General features: G+C 41.6%; 1 protein-coding gene and 1 long non-coding RNA gene across 24 annotated transcripts in view; one reads left to right on the top strand and one right to left on the bottom strand.

The window, feature by feature from the left end:
* Window positions 1-19,248, top strand: part of LOC144316174 (uncharacterized) — a 31,946-nt gene extending 12,698 nt beyond the window's left edge. For 7 of the 13 annotated variants that reach the window (XR_013382015.1, XR_013382016.1, XR_013382012.1 and 4 more), the window contains one exon: window positions 167-865. This is a non-coding gene — a long non-coding RNA (uncharacterized LOC144316174). The other 6 variants (XR_013382009.1, XR_013382010.1, XR_013382007.1 and 3 more) reach the window with 6 other exon arrangements.
* Window positions 1-20,484, bottom strand: part of RABGAP1L (RAB GTPase activating protein 1 like) — a 735,225-nt gene that overhangs the window by 5,945 nt on the left and 708,796 nt on the right. For all 11 annotated transcript variants that reach the window (XM_077901749.1, XM_077901744.1, XM_077901747.1 and 8 more), the window contains 5 exons: window positions 17,378-17,488; window positions 11,437-11,541; window positions 8,525-8,608; window positions 4,627-4,698; window positions 175-372 (listed from right to left, as the gene is read on the bottom strand). In XM_077901749.1, coding sequence (XP_077757875.1) covers window positions 175-372; window positions 4,627-4,698; window positions 8,525-8,608; window positions 11,437-11,541; window positions 17,378-17,488 — 570 coding nt within the window. The remainder of the gene's footprint in view (window positions 1-174; window positions 373-4,626; window positions 4,699-8,524; window positions 8,609-11,436; window positions 11,542-17,377; window positions 17,489-20,484) is intronic.

Genomic DNA, 20,484 nt, shown 5'->3' with positions numbered 1-20,484 from the left:
AAAAATAATGATGTAAAAATGTGACTATGGAGGACATATCATTGGGCAAGAAATGTATTCATCATATGTGGAAACATCTTAGGATGCTGAGCTAGGTGTATTCCAAAGTATGAGAATGTGTCCTAGAGCACCGATTGCTTCTTTTTTCTTGTTGATCTTTTATCAGTCCCCAACCTGGATTTTGCACTTGGCCTCCACCAGCTGCAGTTTGGTTTGTGCCAACTCCAGCTCCATCTCCCTCAGCTGCTTCTTCAGGGAATCCTTCTCATCATCCAGTTCCAGCCCCTGCTCCTCCCTGCTTACGGCTGCGAGCTTCAGAGTGCCCTCTTTGCTGAAAATGTCGCTGCAGTGTTTACAAGCCATCATTTTACCCTGAAAGAGTCAAAAGAGATAACCAACATCAAACAATTTCATAGCATATATCACTTCCTGAAACAACTGGGTATGATTTTCATCTAGACACTGCTTGTTGTCATCAAATGCAGGTCCACTTCTGAAGGTAATTATTTTTCTTGAGCTGCAACCAAAGTGCTCAGTCAGCACCAAACCCAACTATGCAAGTTAGGTGCTCCCTTTTTCTTAAAGTATCTCTAGGGAGACCCTGGAAATGGAAAATATTATAGCACCTCTTTGAAACTTGTTCTAGAAGTTTTGTGCTGCCATGAGGCCTTTCTAGAACCCCATGCCATTGCTCTCCATGCAGGGTTTTGTGAATCCTAGAGTTACTATATGACCAGGTACTATTATCCCCCCCCCCCCATTTTATTAGTGAAGAAACTCAGTTTAAGTAACAAGAGCCTACAGCAGACTGAGAAAGTCACTAAACCTATGCTTGCAACAAATAAAGTTTATGTCCTTTTGTTCAGCTTTCAGCGAAGATGATCATTATTGTTCTAGGTGATGAAAGTAACTCTGCCTCATGCCCAGACTGCCAACCAGGCACATAGCACTGAACAACAGCAACTCTTCAAGTCAATGGTGCTACTGTTTTCTTAAAATATCTCCAAAAATAGCTTAGAGGTAAAACATATTACAGAATATTTCTGTTTTAATGCACTACTACATATTATAATATCTTCATAACCAAAACTATATTCCTCTCTTCACTCACACACACAGACACACACACATAGAGCAACTCTCCCCACATTTCTGTGTCATCATGCCTTTCTCCACCATTTAGGCCTGAACACTGGGGTCATCTTTTCTTTACCTTCTCCTTCTTTCCATATTTAGCTGGTCATCAAATTATTTCTCTAACATGTCTAAGCTCTCCTCATCCCAGGCCTGAATCCCTAGAAGTCGCTTTCTCAGACCCCACTGATTGCTTTCTTATCTCATCCTTAATGTACTCTTCAGATTCCTACCTGATTAATATTCATCAGACACTTAAAGGATATCTTGCAATTCTTTTAAAACCCTAGAAGAATAATTAGTCCACTGCTAGCACTAAATAGGCATGCAGCAAGTATTTGTTTATATACATTTACTGTTAACTAAATAAAACGTTAAGGTGCTAGCTTTTGTTCTGGGTCTTAAATGATTAAAAGTTCACCAAGCTGGGTAAGCAGTTTTATTAGGCTGAGCCATAAGCAGGAATAGACTCACTGAGGGAGGAGAACATTTCAGCGGGGAGAACACTGTGTGCAAAGACACTGGCTCTTCAGAGAGCGGCAGGGAGCCTGAGCAGAGAGTACATGGCACAACAGTGAGAGGCAGGAAGTGGGAAGGGTTCTCCGTGCCTCATTTTGAAGGTTCTTAAATGTAACGCTATTGAATCCTGATTTCGTCCTATAGAAAATTCATTTACCATATCGTGTACTGCATGTTGGAGAGGGAACAATGAGCTTCATGAAGCTGCAGTCTGGCAGGTGTGCTGAAGAACAGAGGTGTGGCAGAGGCTGCAGATTCCCACCCAGGATCCATCTCCCCTCTTCCTTACTAACGGAACTCCTATGTTATTTGGGCTGGCAGTCTGCCATTTCCCAGACTTCCCTGAAGCTTAAGTGTGGCCATGAAATTCAGTTCTGATATGTAAGCAAAGTGTGGTGTGGAGCTTTAAGGAGGCCACTTAGAGCTCCCCTGGTTGGAGGTAGGCCCTTGTACCCTTGCATCTCCTAAGGCCTAAAATTCTATCCTAGAATGTGGCTGTGATGGAGGCAACTCCAGTTGACAGGCTTGACCTTTAGGTCACCTTGAGGATGGGAGCCCCTGCTGAGGATGTGGCTCACCAATAACTGGTGAGTCTGGATTGCTGATGAAACCAAGGATCTAAAAAAAAAAAAAAAAAGAAAGAAACCAAGGATCTTTCCAGCCCTGGAATTTTTTTTTTTTTTTTTTTTTTTTTTACATGAGATAAACATTTTCTGTGTTTAAACCATTGTTATTATGGGTTTCCTATATGTGGCCAAACTAGTTCTAAACTGATACACAGAATGACAGAGTCAAATTTACGCTAGGGAATGTTCATTCTAATTCTAGTATAGAGGAGGAATACCTGAAAGGGGAATGGTGTTGTGGGAGGATGGAAAAATCAAAAGCTATAGCATTGCACCAAACCAGAGATGAAAAGGAAATAGCACTGGAGAAAGAGGATGTAGTATGGTTATCACCACTAAGGGAAATGGAGAAGAGAGTCTAACTCCCTGGGTTCAAATCCTGTCTTTACTGCTTCCCAGCTATGTGACCTTGAGATCATGAATTACCTGTTTTGGTAATCATCATCAATAAAAACAAGATCTAATAAATCATTAAAAAGATATAATAGTGTCTACCTTCTCAGGAAGTTGTGAGGGTTAAATGGGATAATCCTTAGAACAATATACACAGTAAGTATTTATTCAGATAAAACAAGTTCAAGTTCCTCTTCCTGAATATATGGCCTTTCATTAGACACCCCTACCTCCTTATCCAGTAGTTCCTCTATTCCTTAATATACACTCTTAAGTATATGAGTCTCCTTAATGAGACTCATTCTGATTTCTGGGTCTTCACTCACAGTTTCTTCCAGAATGTCCTTTTTAAATCCTAACAGAATTCTCACCCAACCTCCTCAGTTCAGCCTCCTCCACAAAGTCATCTTTGGTCTGTAGTTCTTACGATTTTGCTTTCTCTACAATCCAGCCTGTCAGTGTCATCCAACTCAGCACTGACTTACATGCTTTTGAACTATTATACCCTACATATTTCACATGCATATGTAGATCTTACTCCTGCAGGAAAATTCTAAACTTTTTGTTATGTATCCTTTCTGTAAAACAACAGAAGTCTAATAGCTGTGGCCACGGTTAGATGCTCAACAAAACCTTGAGTTATCCACATAAATCAATTTCATTTCTATTTCCACAAAGGATAGTTAATATGCAAGGCACCTCATTAACTGAATGTTGGTCAGTGTTTAAAAAAGGATAATAAAGGCATATAAGTCAGAAGAAAGTAAAAGGAAACCAGAGAGGGAAGATACAAACCCAAAACTTTAGCAGGCTTGGGCAGGAAGATGACCAAGATCATAGTCACTAATAATAGATTGTTTTTGAACATGAAATAAGAAAAAAACACTTGGAATATAAAGTCAGAATAAGGTTCATATTTTCAATTCTCCTGTCTCAGATTTTCAGGTCATAAACTTACAAAAATACATATTATTATGTGCCAAATACTAAGCTAAGCACTTTATATACATAATCTTATTTAATCTTCAAAATCACTCACTGAGGGCAGCCCAGGTGGCTCAGCGGTTTAACGCCACCTTCAGCCCAGGGCATGATCCTGGAGACCCTGGATTGAGTCCCGCGTCAGGCTCTCTGCATGGAGCCTGCTTCTCCCTCTGCCTGTGTCTCTGCCTCTCTGTTTCTCTCGGTGTCTCTCATGAATAAATAAATAAAATCTTTAAAAAAAAAAATCACTCACTGAAGCAGGTAATATTGTCTCTATTGTACAGGATACAAAATAAAGATTAGAGGTAAAGAACTTGTCCACAAGTTGTTATATTATATGCCAACGTGCCTAGAATGCACTTCATCACTAGCATTAACCCTGGATATATTCAAAGAGAAATATGTCAGGTTTCTGAACCTCAGGTCACAAGAGTTGGCTGTGCCAACACTGCTTCTCAAGAACACCAATTTATTTGGCTTCCTGTTGTTTCTATGGAATAAAGCAATGGCTTTTCTTACTTAAGCAACAAAAGTTTTACCACCAGGGGGCAGCATATAAATAAATGCTACAGTTTTCTTTAAAAATAACCCTCTAAAAAATGGTGGAGAGCAATGGGATGATGCTCCCAGAATGCTCACCGAGGGTTGCACACTGAAGCCATATTTATGCAGGCACAGTCGGGATGCAGGCTGCACTCCTACCACCTGCCTCAGACAATCCCTAAAATTTATGGGAACACCATCCTTCTGCTGGCAGGAAAGAGGATCACACCCGGGTCAGAGGCAGACACTGTTCTCCACAGATCCTAAAGTCTTTCAAACAATGGGAGGGGCAGGGTGGATGTGATGTCTGTAAACTGTCCTGCTTGTGGCTCATCCTCATGCACTGGGATATCCCCCCAGGTACTGACTTAAGACCGTGTGAATCTGGAAGAAACCATCACAGCAGATCTAGCTCATTCTTCCTCACCTTTACCACTTCCAGCTCCTCCTTGCTGGCTGCTTGCTGCGTCTCCAGTCTGGTACTTAATTGGGAACAGATCTGAAGGAAAGAAAAGAATTTCTTTACTAGAAAACAGAACAACGCTAGTAGCAGGTGCATATATCTTTATCAACTCATATATTACTCTGGCTTCTCTGATGCTAGAAGAAATTTTGCAAAAGAACAGCCCTGCAAATGCAATGCACAGCAGGAAGCCCGAGAGAGTTCCATGCCTAAACCATATTTTAATCTTAATTAGTAGAAACATGGGATAATTTGATTTCTTCCTATCACTAGCCTTTGTGACTAGTTCCAGTGAATTCCTCTCCTATTTTGGAATCAATCTATAAAATCTTTGCTGAATATCCACTTTGTACAAGGTACCATTGTGGAAACCTGATAAAAAGAATTCTGGACTAGAAACTTCTGTGTACAGCCACAGAGAGAGTATCTGTTTTCAATTACCTGAACTTTCCTTAAGAAGTGCCAGAAGGCATAAAACAGAGTTAAAATGATCAGAAATTAATAAAGACTAAACTTCTGATCAAGTGGTTTGGCAACATGGTATGAAATGACAAGCCTGAGGTCCAGCTCTAGTACTTTACAGCAGTGTGTCCCTTGGGCAAATTTTCACTAGTCTTTCTAAGCTTCGGTTCCCTCATATAGTTCTGTGCTATGATAAGCAAAAGAAAAAGAAATCTATGTGAAGGATTCAATATAGTATTTGGCCTATAATAAATGCTCATTAAAGAAAAATCTCATTATTATTGACTCTGAAATAAGGTGCTAACAACAAGTACTAGAAGGAAGTAGAAATAAGTGCTTTCAAAGTCAATATCAACCAACAAAACAAAAGCATTTGCTTAAAAAAAGTACTGGAAGTTCAAATTGTTTGAATGACATACAAATCTTTTATTTTTGAAAAATGGAATAAAAAAAGGTACGAGATGTCCAATTTTAAAATGCAATTTGAAAAAAATAAAATAAAATGCAATTTGAAGTAAAAACATAAAGATCTACCTCTATTATCAAAATAGACATAAAAATATTTTATAATTTTGGGGGGAGGGAGGCAGGGGCTGGGGAGGGAGGAGCAGAGGGAGAGGGAGAAGCAGACTCCCCTCTGGGCAGGGAGTTCTGGGGAAGAGGGGAGGGTCTCTACAGGGATGGGGGTCTCAATCCCAGGATCCTGGGATCATGACCTGAACTGAAGGTGTAGACACTTAACCAACTGAGCCACCCAAGTGCCTCTGGGATTTAAAAAAAAAAAAAAAATTTTAACATTTATTTATTTATTTATTTATTTATTTATTTATTTACTTACTTATTTACTTAATTAATTCATTCATTCATTCATGAAAGACAGAGAGAGAGAGAGAGAGAGAGAGGCAGAGACATAGGCAGAGGGAGAGGCAGGCTCCATGCAGGAAGCCTGATGTGGGACTCGATCCTGGGTCTCCAGGATCACACCCTGGGCTGAAGGTAACACTCAGCTGCTGAGCCACCCAGGTGTCCCCCCTGGGATTTTTTAAATGTCTGTTTTGAGAGGCATCCGCCTTCAGCTCACATCATGATCCCAGGGTCCTGGGATCAAGCCCCACTTAGAGCTCCCTGCTCAGTAGGGAGTCTGCTTCTCCCTCTCCCTCCGCCTCTCCCACCACTCATAGCTCTCAACTAAAAGAGAAAAAAAATCCCAGTCTACTAAAAAATGGCTCTAGAGACAAAGGTCTGCTTATAGAGTTGTTGCCAGTGTCTCCAGATCCAAGCCTGGAAACAATAAATAGGACTGTACTGGCTAATGTGAGAAAGAAGTTATCTCCCTAGTAATTTTGGCAAAACAAATACCCTTTCAAATAACCCCAAAGATTACAAAATAAAGCCAATCATAGCCAATTCCAACTATAGAATGCATTGGGATTATGTTTTATATCCTAATTATCTTCCAACAGATGGGTCTGTTGCCTTTTACATTACTGGTAGTGCCTGCCAGATAATATTCAAGAACAGTCCTGAGGATTACTATTTTGAAGAGTGCTGCATATGGCGGCCAACCATGGCCTAATGTGGTGATGAAAAAACCCATTTGCAGTGATGGCAAGTTTCACAGCACATGGTTTTTAATGTTCCTTGGATTGGTTAATGTCTAACCATCCCTTCTCCTAGTTACCCAAAGTGACAGTCTTGGATCACCTTGTGTTTTCCCTTGTCTAGCAAAAAAATGACTGTATTTGTGTCTTCCTCTTCTCCATTTTCACTACTAATTTTAGTTCAGGGCCCTGTATTTTCTCACCTGGACTCTGCCGTTAGCCTCTTACTGGTCTGTATCTTTGCCTGTGGGTCTCCATTTGGTTCCACATTTCTCACTGGCACAGATTAGTGCCAACAGTATGTCTCTGATCATTCCACTTTCTTGCTCATATATTCCTACTGTAAACAGAATAAAATCCAAACTCCTCTGCCTAACCTGAAGACCCTTCTTGAACTGGGACCCAACTCACCTTTGCTTCTTTACTGTACTCGAAACTCTTGACAAACAAAACTGTTTGTGTTCACTAATCTACCTCCGTGCCTTTGCATGCTATTCTCTGTCCCTCGTTTCTATCATCCTCCTCTGCCTCCACGTACCTAAATCGCACTTCATCTCACCTTTGAAGCACAGCTCACATTACCCCTCCTCCAGAAAGGGTTTCATTTTCCATGGGCAATAAGTTCCCTTTCCTCTTATCTGTGCACAGATATTACCTCCCCATTACAAGATCTGCTTCTGAAGGAGAGAAATTGAATTAATCTTTTTTACTCCCCTTAAGGAATCAAGGGTTTCAGATAGCAGGTATTAAATAAACATATATTGATTATCATAAAGTAAGACAGCTCTGAAGCCTTATTTCTAAGCAATTTCCCGTGAAAGAGAAAAATCCTTCTGAAAAAATGTTCATTATATATGAAGTGAACCAGTTGCAAAAAATTAACACAAACAATATAAATGACATTTTTATGTATACAGCAACAATGCAAGCAAATTCAGTGTATTACAGTGATTATTTCTAGTTGGCAAGGTTAAGCGGGGGTGGGGGGGTTAGTGTTTTCTTTGTGCTTTTCTACACTTTCTCAATTTTCCATGAGGAACATACATTTTATTTTTAAGCCGTAAAACACATTTTAAAAAAGAATAGGAATCAGACTTCCAACTCCTACATGAGGCAGGAGACCCCAGGGAAGTTCTTAGGAAAAGCAGGTGATACATGGTGCCTTGATTAACTCTGGAAACATGGAACCTTCGCAGTCCATGCAAAGGTTTCTCAGAAGGTGGAGTCCTTGCCGTGGCCCAGCATGAGCAGCAGAGGTAAGACAGTACTACTCTATCTGGAATGAGGGCTTTCTGGGAGCACTGATGTTGGGGCCAGGAGTCCTCATGAAGAGGAAGCCCTCCACTAAGAGACCAAAGGATCAAAGGTTCTAGCAGAAGGTTTTCTGCTAGTGTTGGCCATCGTTGGGTAAGGCCACATAGCCATGTGACAGCAAAGGACATACTGATTGGATACAATCACCAAACTTTAGTCCTTGGCAGAGAGGCAAATGTTAGCAGTGAGGTCTACTGGAAATCCGCTTCTGAGTAGGGCAGAGACAGGATCCCAATGGTCACAATCAACTTTCCTGTTCCTTTGAAGCTACCCAACATTGTAAATAGCCAGCAGACTGTTTTGCCCAGTTACGCCTCCCACATTATCAGCAAGCACGTCCAATCACTGCTTATTTCAGAGCAGAGAGTAAGCCACCAAATTTAATGAGTCACTGTTCTGGAAACTCCCAAGACAAAAATGTTTTTTCTCCCCAAAGAGAAACAATAGTCACTTTTATGGCAACACAGACTGCAGTGGCACGATACCTGCTTATACTCAGCAATGATAGCTGTGGTCTTCTTGATCTCGTACTCTGCCTTCTCCAGCTGTTTCCGGAAGACTTCTTTTAGCTAGAAGGACAGAGAATGAGAAACACCAAGCCTCAGTCAAAACCCTAATGAGTTTCAACAAACACATATGTCAGGCCGGCCTGATCCGGTCAAGGCTGACATTAGCAACTACAACTGTATAAATTCTCCTCACTGAAGCTCTATCTTGAGCGTTCGAAAAGCCTGATCCTCTCCAGGGATACGGACATCTCTTTCTTTCCTGTAATGTATAAGATGTATGAACAACCCCATTATACAACTGCTTATCCTTACCACTTATTTTATATAGGTTAAATAAGTGTCCATTAAGAAGTCATCTTTTTTTTTTTCTTAGATTTAATTTTTAAGTGATCTCCACACATAGGGTGGGACTTGAGCTCACAGTCCGGAGATCGAGAGTCTCCTGCTCCACCGATTGAGCCAGCTGGACGCCCCGAAGCCATCTTTATTCTTATGAGGGTCTAAAAAAAAACATGAAGTCAATGTTGTGTCTTCTCCTAATGCTGTATAATCAATGGCTGAAGAAGCATTTTCGGCATTTCCATCCAGAGCTCCTACTGTCACTGCTGGTACCTCTGAAGGTGGGAACAGGAAGCTTTTGAGCCTGGGGCCAGCAAGAGCAGGAGGCAGGTCTAGACCTTCTGAGGTCAGGAGATTTGGGGACTGAACAGAGGCTTTCGAAGGAGCCAGCATGCCACACAGTGCAGGTACTTGCTATAGTCAGAGAAGTGCTAAACCATGATCGCTTATTTCAGTAGCCCAGCAACTCGGGAATTCCAGGTAGCAAGCAAAGTAGGGCAGTCACAAAGCTCAGGTGCCACCAGAGAAGGAAAGAATTCGATTCTTTCAAGTTGTTGACCAAACAAACACAAAACAACTCTGGTTAATCTTTAAGTACATCACCAGAGTAAATTGAATTCTCCTTTGCAGCATCCCACATTATAAATGGGTAGACTCTGTATTCGCTAATTCACAATTATTGCAATTTATGATTGGACTCCTTATCAAGCTAGAATCCTTTCAAATTTCTATTTGTTGTGTCCTTGAATTCTTTTTATTTTTTTAAAGATTTTCTTTATTCATGAGGGACAGAGAGAGAGAGGCAGAGACATAGGCAGAGGGAGAAGCAGGCTCCCTGTGGGGAGAGCCTGATGTGAGAGTTGATCCCAGGACCCCAGGATAAGGACCTGAGCTGAAGGCAGATCCTCAACCACTGAGCCACCCAGGTGCCCCATAAATCCTAAAATCAATTTATAAGTTCTATTGATTCAAAGTTATTTATTTATATTAGTCTCTATTCTCTGCCATGTAACTTAAGGATGCCAATCACACCTCTCCACCCTCCCACGAGAAGGCCCCACAGACCTCAGGGCAGACTTAGAAAGCTCACAGGCTTTGAGTAAGTGTCATTTAGTTTCTCTAAACCATGATTTCCTTATCTGGCAAATGAAGGGAGATCCCTCCCCTCACAAAGGTACCATAACAATTAAAACAGGATATACACACATATGCAAATACACATGTGCACACGCACAAAGGGAGGGAAGAAACATGGGTTAAATTAATTTGCTAATAATAAAATTTATTATTTTGTAATATAAAATATAATAATAATAAATAATAAATTAATAATTTGCTTCATTCTTTACCTAAAGAATGGGCCCAAGAAAGACAGGAGGTAAAGAAAAACAAAACCCCTCAAAAAAGCTCAGATCAAACTGGTTAAACAGCTCCTGAAAAATTCTATGTTTAAAAAAAAATCTTGGTCCACACTAAATGCCAGGAGTCATCATCATTTTCCAATTAAAAATGTGGGGGGGGGGGGGCGGGATCCCTGGGTGGCTCAGCGATTTGAGCGCCTGTCTTCGGCCCAGGGCATGATCCTGGAGTCCCGGGATCGAGTCCTGCATCAGGCTTCCTGCATGGAGTCTGCTTCTATCTCTGCCTCTGTCTCTCTGTGTCTCTCATGAATAAATAAAATCTGTTTTAAAAACGGGGGCGGGGGGGGGTGGATTTGTCAGTCCCGGAGGGTGCTAAATGATACATGCCTTCCTGAGTAACTTCAGTGGACTTTTTTCTGCTTGGATACAGGTTTTTGAAATGCTTTGTGTTCTGTTTTATATTTAGTATTATTGGTGTCCTGGTGTCATTAAAATAAGTGAGTGACTCATGCCTGGCTGGGACTGGCAGAGATGGAGAACATCAGTGAAGAACATCGGCCTGCTCTTCTCAGGAAGACCAGAAGTCTCAACTCCTAGGGTAGAGAGGCCCCTCCTGTCTTTCATCCAGATGGTGTCATCCAGCCCATCATCCTCATAATGCACGTGAAGACCGGAGGGTGCCAACCTCAAGGCTAGTTCCCAAAGGGCTGCCTTTCTCATTCTCCCAGGGAGTTAAGGGTTGAGAGCTCTGGCAGGAATGCCGACACTCCTTCCAAGGCATGAATCAGGAAAACCGAGCAACTCCCAGCTGAGATTTCTGCAGGCTTCCTGCTCCCTGGGCCTCTCAAACTACCGCTGAAGTCAATTACCTTGGAGACGGGACACAAACTGCAGATTTGCCAAAGCTCTTGGATCATAATTCCAAATTGCTAAACTTAGAGAAAACCTAACCCTCTTGCTAGATATCTGAGTAAAGGCGTATTCCTAAAAGCTGGTCAAGGGTAGAAATCAGGTCTTGCCTCTACTTCTAACCCCCTCCAAATGAAATGGCAAGACCCAACACTACTCACATGTCCTGCTTCAACATTGCCCTTGATTTAGAATAAGTTTAATTTTACTTGATGCTTAGAGTATTAACTCCACGCGCCGACACACCTGTGCAAAGAAAAGCCCACCTATGCCTCTTACCTGGGCAGTCTCTTCCTCCTGTTTCCTCTTCTCCTCTTCGGTTTCCACCAGCCTCTGTTTGGTCAAGAGGAGCTCCTTATTCAGCACATCTGCCTTGTCTTCCGCCTGCACATCAGAGAACATCACAATCATCAAGGTGAAGAAAGAAAGCGTGTGCTTTCTCTAGTTATGATTGCTGCATCACTACCAAAACCCACTTCCTCCTCCTGGCTCACCCAGAGGGCAGCTGTTTTATCGAATGCCAAGTATACAGCCGGCACTTGGCACACATTATCTCTCATCCTCACAACAGTAATTATTTTACAGATAATGAGAGTGAAGTTTGGAGAGATGAATTAATGTGACTAGGGCACACATCTAAGATCAGAGCCATGATCTGACTTCAGACGTGAATGACATGATCTTTCTAAACACTTCTTACATGTTGTCAGACATCACAACAGCACTCACTCTGAGACTGTGTAGATGGACTGGATGAATGGGTGGAGCCTCACATGGAAGCTTCTAGCTGTTAGTGCATGGTGGGGGCGGGGGATGAGGATGGATTCAGAGAGGAGACAAGCTGATCCATGGACAACAGGTGAGAAAATTCAAAGACCAGCAGAGGTAAAACAGCTCACGAAGGTCCTCACACAGGACAGGGAGTACGGCAAGGAGAAATTAAGACCAAAAACCCATGGAAGAGATAGCCTTGGGGAAAACTGAAGTATGGAACAGGAGTCCAAACAGAAAAGACCATGTTTCTAGAAAGGCCGAGACAAAGCTCAGAGAGAATACAGAATAGATCTTGGATATAGAATCCAATTAGATAGGAAAGCACTGTGTGTATATTTATATTTAACTTAGTGAACACATGCCCATTACACACTCTAGACCCTGACCTCACCCTGGAGGTCTGTTTCAAGTCCACATGCGCAGTGAAGTGACCCTGAACCCTGTCCCACTCACCCTTACCTAAATCAGTTGCTCACCCCCATCTACATGAGTTCCTCTGCTGACCTCTCTCTTATTTCCTTTGATAGCACTTAGCATAATCTGTAACAACAGATTACATGTGTTACTTACTTATCTCGCCTGTTAGACTTTCCTGCTTTGGGAGGAAGGAACCATAGCTCTTTTGCTCATCCCTCTCTCCCCAGCACCGAGGCCAGCATGGGAGCATCAGGTCCTCCACAAGCACTTGGGGAGTGAATGGATGTGGCTCTCCTAGTGCACCGTGTGGAGTGCAGGTGGCAGAGGGCCACAGGATGAGTTCAGTAGAGAGAGCCACAGACACAGAGGAGAGGCAGCTATTTGGAGAAGCTTTCCTTGGCTGACGACAGTGAAAAATTATCCAAGTAATCGTAAAAACTGGCCAGGTGGCCTGTGTTTCACCATATCTCCCACATGTCCAGATGGCCAGGCCAGCGCAGTCCGCAGGGAAACTGCATTCTGGCTTCTCTGTTCTGTCCTAGAGTTCCTGATGTCCCATATTCTAGTGGCTATCGCTCTGTTTTCAGATAATTTGGAACTATTGTGGAGTTAAGATGAAAAAGTCCCTTTTAAAGACTCTAAAATTTGTTCTGGTATGTTAGATTTTGCAGGGGGAAATCTACATAGCAAAAAAATATCCTAAAATTAGAGGTAGGTAAAATATATGTTGCAAGTGAAGTTTTCATGAATTGTAAGATATCTGATACAGATTATAGAAACTCAAAACAGTGAATTCTGGAGCTAGTCAGGTGACTGCAGTCAAAGCAGGGAGGGGCTCCCCAAAAGTCTCTGATGGAAGGTGATAGGGTAGAGAATCCAATAACTATATGGATCATTTCAGTGCTCTTGAAAATCTAACCAAATGTAGCTCCCTATAACTGGTTCTACCCCAGAATTATTTGAGCAACAGCCCTCCTAGTAAAGAAAAGTACAATTTAATATTCTCTTCTAGTACTCGCAGAAGTTTCCATTTTGTGAAGAGAAGAGTCCTTTCTCTTCATGCCACTCTGAAGTGAATGAATGTTCTCTAAGTTTGGTTTCTTTTTCTTTTTCTTTTTTTTAAGATTTATTTATTTATTTACGATAGACACACACAGAGAGAGAAAGAGAGAGGCAGAGACACAGGAGGAGGGAGAAGCAGGCTCCATGCCAGAAGCCCGATGCGGGACTTGATCCTGGACTCCAGGATTGCGCCCTGGGCCAAAGGCAGGCGCCAAACCGCTGAGCCACCCAGGGATCCCCTAAGTTTGGTTTCTTAAAGAGACCCCATATTTTAAGCCTTTTGTAAATTTTTGCTACCTGGACATTTAAGCTTCTTAAGTTGTGTACCACATCTAGACATGTTATTTCATAGTTATGGAACACTAAAGAAACATTTCCAACACCTGCAAAAATTGCTGTGGGTCCCATGTGGGAGGAGCATCAGAATTTTCTAGAAGCTTCATCCAGAGTCTCTCCTTTATGCTAAACAGTTAAGTTGGAGTGATTCTGCTGTTGATCAAGACAGGACCAGATCTGAAAAACTTGGTTCTCCTTCTAAAAAGAGTCTTCTCGGTCTTTGTACACCCAATTTCTATAACTTACTTAATTAGAAATCATCTTTCATGTTAAATGAATCCCTAGGAACATAGTACTACACATAAAGATACTCATATTCCATCTTTGAACTCAAACTATAAAATCTTCACCGTAATTTGTTAAGATCATTGTCATTATTAATTCTAATCACATCTTTTTTTTAAAAAAGTTTTATCTATTTGAGAGAGAGAGAAAGCGAGTGAGCGAGCAGGGAGAGGGGCAGAGGGAAAGGGAGGAGGAGAGAGAGAATCTCAAGCAGACTCCCTGCTGAGCGAGAAGCCCGATGTGGGGCTCAATCTCAGGACTCTGAGACCATGACCTGGCCTAAAAGAGTCCACCACCCAACTGAATGAGCCACCCCATCAGTTACCAATATCTTATAACACCTTATTGATACGGAGACTTGTAATTGCTACCTAAAGCTCCTATGACAAACACATAAGAGGAAAAAGCACTGCCTTTTGTGATTCCATCATGAATCAACCGATAACCTGATCAAAGGATTCAGCTCTCACATCAGGGATGAGGATCTGTCAGAAATGGTTTCTCAAAGAACTAGAAGAACTAGCCAAGCCAGTTCAATTTAAAACCAAACTGAAGACTCTGTCACTCATTACATGGAGTTTCTGCTCTAACGCAGAACTTGCTATGGTTAGGACCAGGCAGCGTCATTAGTGGGAAAGTACTGGTTGTGTCTCTTCTGTTTGTTCCTTGGAAACAAGAAAGTACCAGAAAGGCTAGAAGGTAGCTAGCTACAGAAACTGAAATGGAGATGTTGTATCTTTTTACATTGTTAATCACTGCAAAGTCCTTATTTTAAGAGTCTGAGGGAGGGCGAGTTGTCAAAGCAGAAGGCTCTGTCAAAGAGAATAATTAAGAGCCTCTGGTGTCCAGGAAGCCCAAAGCCAGCAGTCACATGATGAGGGTAAGGAATAATTCATTTTGAAAGAGTACCTAATTACCTAATTAGTTCTTGTTTGCTTTAAATATTGTCTTGAATACAATCTGCTTTCACGTTTGTTTAATGTTTGCCAAAGTTTTGCTGTTTTAATTAAGAGATCTGATTTTGATAGAAGTGGCAATGGAAAAGTACAGGGTGGACTGGGTGAAGGCAGGCAGAGCTGGAACTTTCTTGGTGCCCTTCCTGGCTGGCTGGGGGGCATGATGCCCAAAGCACAGGGACAGCTTCTTTATAGGCAAACAAACCTCAGTCAGGCAGAAACTGCAAAATCAGATGTTCAGAGGAGATATGCAAGAAATAGATAATTTTATTCTTTGACCTAGATAATAAGCTTCAAAAGGCAGGGGCCAGGTCTTACTTTCTTTTTAAAAAAGAGAGGTATAAAGGGAGGAAATAAGAGAAAGAGGCAAAAATGAAAGAATGAAGGAATCTTTTCTTCAGGGACTAGTACCTAGAATCTCCATGAGCTGTCTACCCAGGTAGTCAATAATCAATTATTTCAGGAGTACTCATGCAGCAGTCTTTCCAGATTGATCCAGAAAATGGATTTTCTTGGTGGCACAACATTTTAAAAATAGTTTTTCTGATTATTAAAATGGTATAATACATATTATTACTAAACCAAGAGCGGTTAAGAATTTGTGGTCTCCTTATAAAAGACAGAATAATTGAAAAAAATGTATAAAAATGAACCAAAAAATTAGATTTGACTCTCGTCGCCCAGAGATATCTAGTATTAATATTTTGATGGATTTCCTTGTAGGCTTTTTTTATTTTAAAGTACATTTCAGCGTCCTTTCCTACATAATGGCCCTTTGCCAGCCATATCCCTTGCAATTTATATGTAAGAATTATATACAGATAAATTTATAGGTTTTACAAAAATATTATTATAACATCATCTTCCCATTGTTTCTAAAAATGATTCCAAAAAGACATTTTACAGATATTCTTTTATTCTCCCCTTCTATTGGGCATATACATTATTTCTACTTTTTATTCTTCTAAGTAACACAATCTTGTGCACATTATTTTTGTAGTAAACAATCTTGTACACGTATTTACTACTTCTAAGCAGTAAATAATCTTGCATACATATTCTTGACCAGATTTCTACTTTTGTTAGAATAGCTTCCAAGTCAGAGTATATATGTCATTTTCCTCATTTATTAAATGTAAGATTAAAATAATACTTGCTTGGTGGAATCATGAGCAAGATTAAATGAGATGATGCTTATAAAATTGCTAAATATAGTCTTTGGTGCATAGTAGGTATTCAGTAGACATTCCATCTCTTTATTTTTTAATCCTTTGAAAGGCTTTGATCAGTAACACCAAGTACATTCCCTGTACAACTGCAATGTATGACTCTCTCTAGGGAACTTCACCGAATCCCCCTGCAGGGTCCAGCTGCTTAAAACTCCTTCTCATTTAGTTATCCATCTTAAGAAAACTATTAGTGGATAAAAGATTTGAAATAACAGAATCAAATGCAAGTCAGACCATTAGGAGAGCTAACATGAAAACAAGATTTTCCTTACAGGGAAGAAAAAAAAAAAAGATTTTCCTTAAAGTACTGACTCCCCACCATAGTCTCATTAATACAGATTCAACAGTTTAAGTCTCATTTTTTTCTGACCCTGGCACCATTTGTTGGGAATATTCACTTGTTAAGTCAGAAAAGAGAGATAATTTAAATCCACCCAAGACTCTTTCCATATTGCCAACTATCTTTTAAAACACAGAAAATAGGAAGTCCTAAAGCTGTCTGTACTGTTGGAAAGAACCAGGGAAGTTGAACAATTTCAGGTCTTCCTAGCAACAGCTAACATTTATTGAACACACACTGTTGAAAGGCTTTACCCAATTTAACACATATAGGCAGGTTAAGAACTGCCCAGGGTCACGTGCTGAGCAGACTGTAATGCCAGGATTCACACCTTGGCAATCTTGGCTCTTAGCCACTAGAATGCCTGTCTATCCAACAGTACATATATCTTAATGTACATACTGCATCTAAAATCTTCACATTTATTGTGGATGCAAATTCTCTCTGGAACTGAAAGTAAACTGCCTCCCGCTGTTAGAGTGGCATGAGTAGAGTCTTGGTGATTGATCTTCCCAGGTAATTATGCTGGCAGCCCTTGGCTTAGGAAAAGTACAGATGAAGAGAAGAGACACCCGAGAAGTTTAGAGGTATAAAAAAATATGTCACACATGCTGTTTGGAAATAACCCAAATCATTTGCAAAGGCTTGAGCCTTCCACCCTCTCGATTCAGTCCAAAAGCTGTCCCCTCTCGCCCACTGCCTGCCCATTCATCCAGCCAAGTCAGTGTCCAATACAGCGGGACTGCAGTGAGAGCCACTTGGCCCTTGCCCTTGAGGAGGTCATCATGGTTTGGTTTCCACCCAGCAAATGACAAGTTTACCTGATCCAAGTCATTTCGCAGAGCAATTTTGCTGGTGACTAGTTCATGGGCGAGGTCATCATTCTCTTGTTCCAGCCTCATGCTGGCTTCCTGGAGTCTCCGGTTCTCCCTCTGCAGGAAGAGAGCGACAGCCAGAGGGGGGCGTTAGTGCGGAGACAAACCAGCAGAAGCAAAGGGAACCGGTGAGGGGAACAAGCAACAACAACAAAGTGAACTTTTGAAGGTGTAAAAAGGAGAAGGCGCAAGTGGCACAGGAAGGCAGGACTGCTGTCTGGGAAACAATAGTGAGTTAAGCCAGCGGTGCGGGTGCGGTTCTCTAGACCCAGTGAAACTTAAAACTGTCCCCCACAGGCTGCACTTAAAAGGCTTCTTTTTTTAAAAAAAAAAGGTGCCACAAAAGGAAAAATTTCCAACATCTCCCCCATCCTGTGGCATTTTCACCTAGAACACAGACATGGGCCACCCTTTGTTTGAAACACGCACAACAATCCCACTCTGAACCTCCAGGGGAACTGCACTACATAGACGGCATGAAATGGGGGGAAGCCACTAGACATCTCTTCAAATTGTTTTTCCAGTATCAGAGTTCAAATTAATTGAATCTATTTAATTAAGAGCACTAAGCCAAGAATCAGGATAATGTGGGTTCGTGACTTTTGCTATCAATGGACATTTTCATTCCTGGGGTAAAAATACTTTTCTGAACACCAATTTTTGTATTAGTAAGAGCAACAATCCTTCTGACATGTTTGCTTGTTTTTTTTTTTGTTTTTTTTTTTTAACAAAAACAAATTAAAAGAAATTACTGAGCTGGTTTTTTCCTCCTGAACGTCCAGGAAAAATCTGAAACAAAGTCTTACAGTGAAAGAACCAAGTCACATTCTTAGGAAGAAAGGCCCCCTTTGAACTAAACATTATGAACTGTGTACATTCACATTGATTTTCAGAATAGCAATTTACTGTCTTCCATTACAAAGTATCAAAAGTACTTTTTTTCTTTTTTCTTTTTTTTTTTTGCTACTGTTAGCAGTGATAGATTCAAAGAGAGCTGACAGGAAAGACTTCAACATGATGAGACCTTCCTGTTTTTCAGATTTACATTCCTAACAGTGTTTTCTGCAAGGCTGGCAGAAACTCAGACGAAGCAGTGCTACACAACCAGAAGACAAATCTATGCCCTGGAAGATAGTATATCACAGTGTAACGTGTGGGGTGAAAGGACTTTTATCTTTTTTATCTTCCATAAAACAACCTAGGGTTGCTTATGTGGAAAAAAAAAAAAAAAAAGGCCTAAGTTCTTCTTTTTTTTTTTTTTTTTTTCTTTTTGTTTTTTAAAGAAGGGCTAAGAAACCAATGGTAAGGACAGAGCCTAAGACTTTCACGGAGGCAGAGGCTCCCCTAACAGAAGCCAAAGGTTGAACCTGTGCTTTGACCAGAACCAGCCAACAGAGTCTATTTCTGTCTTCTCTTCTGGAAGAGAAAGACTGGGACAGTTGGGGAATGCCAAAACATTTTTGAAAAAGAAATCTACTGGGGATCCCTGGGTGGCTCAGCGGTTTAGCGCCTGCCTTCGGCTGGGGTGTGATCCTGGAGTCCCGGGATCGAGTCCCGTGTCAGGTTCCCTGCATGGAGCCTGCTTCTCCCTCTGCCTCTCTCTCTCTGTGTCTCTCATGAAGAAATAAATAAAATATTTTTTTTAAAAAAGAAATCTACTGAAAAAGAAAAAAAAAAGGTTCAAAATCTCTTAAATACTTTTAAATAAATTCACGATAGAATTCCATGCAGTGTTAAAATATAAGTGAAAAATATCTAACGATCAAAGAAATGCTTCAGCCACTTCATAGAGAAAAAAAAAGACAAGTAACTAGAAAGTCTCGTTTTCATAACAAATAACATGAATAGCAGGCAGTGGGTGATTTTTATTGTTGTCTTTGTACTTTCAAAGTGTTTCTAAGTTTTCAACAATAAATACAGAATACGTGTTTAAAATTTTTAAAAAAATTAAAAGCCATTCAATTCCATTGAAAAGGAAAAAACGCCAACGTTGAAGCTTTTTCTTAAAATCACTCCTTTTAGAAGCTCATATTCTACCCGAAATCAGGCTGAACCTTCATACTATGTAACCCCTCAAGGGGTGGTCTTGCCAGGAACTCTTTCCCAGATGTTCCTGAAAAGACACTGTCCATACTTGGAGGGGCACGCCGCTCCCCATCGGGCTGTCTGTCCCCTCAATCTGCGGACGTGCCGACCTCCCACAGGAGTATCCTAACAGCAGGCGCCCAGATACATGCATGTGTCTACGCCAAACAGCCAGGGCCCCAAGCTAAATCTCTCATCTTTGCTGGAGCAACCCAAACTCTAGCAGGGGCAAGAGAGTCGGTCTTTTATTACTCCTTCTCGTGCAACAACTTACATACTTGTTGAAAACTAGAATTATATATAAAAAGAAAGTTTCACAAACGTTTCCAATCTCCTCCTCCCGGCCGGGAACCAGGCGCAGCACCCGGCTCGGCTCCAGCACACGCGGTTCACGCGCAGGCTGCTGGGGCAGGGAAGCGATTAGCCTCCCTCGCGCCGAATCCTTTCACAGGGGCCCATGGGGACGCTCCTCCAGCCCCTGCTCCTGAATCACGAGTCCGAGTCCTCCGGAAACTCCTTGCGGGACTCCAAGGTACAGTCCCCTCAGCCATTACTTAGTCATTTAGCACAAGTGACAATGTCGCAGCTACCGGGTTTTCAGGTGATCAGTGACACACACTTGCCAGGGAGTTAAAATAACCTACAGGCGAAGTACACGTGAAAAGCACTTTGTTCCGAGTCCTTTAAAGATGCACCAGGTGGCTACTTCACTGTTGCCGGGAGATAAACGCCTGGTGGGTGACAGCATCTAAGGAAGAGACGTGAGCTCGGCTGACGTGCTGACTGGAAACGTGCCGTTACCACGCCGGTGGCACCTGGAACCCTTCCCTATGGACACGCGGCCGAGGGGGTGCAGGGTGGGCAGGGAAGATCTGGGAGATACTGGGGGGGGGTCTAAGCATCCCTCAAAAGCAAACTCGCCTATGGGAGCGCCCCTACTGCCTTGGCTTTAGCAAGAAGCTTCGGTT

The sequence above is a fragment of the Canis aureus genome, chromosome 6, assembly GCF_053574225.1.
Source record: "Canis aureus isolate CA01 chromosome 6, VMU_Caureus_v.1.0, whole genome shotgun sequence".
NCBI classification, from domain to species: domain Eukaryota; kingdom Metazoa; phylum Chordata; class Mammalia; order Carnivora; family Canidae; genus Canis; species Canis aureus.
Note: the sequence above shows the minus strand (reverse complement) of the source record. Positions and strands in the feature narration are given on the sequence as shown.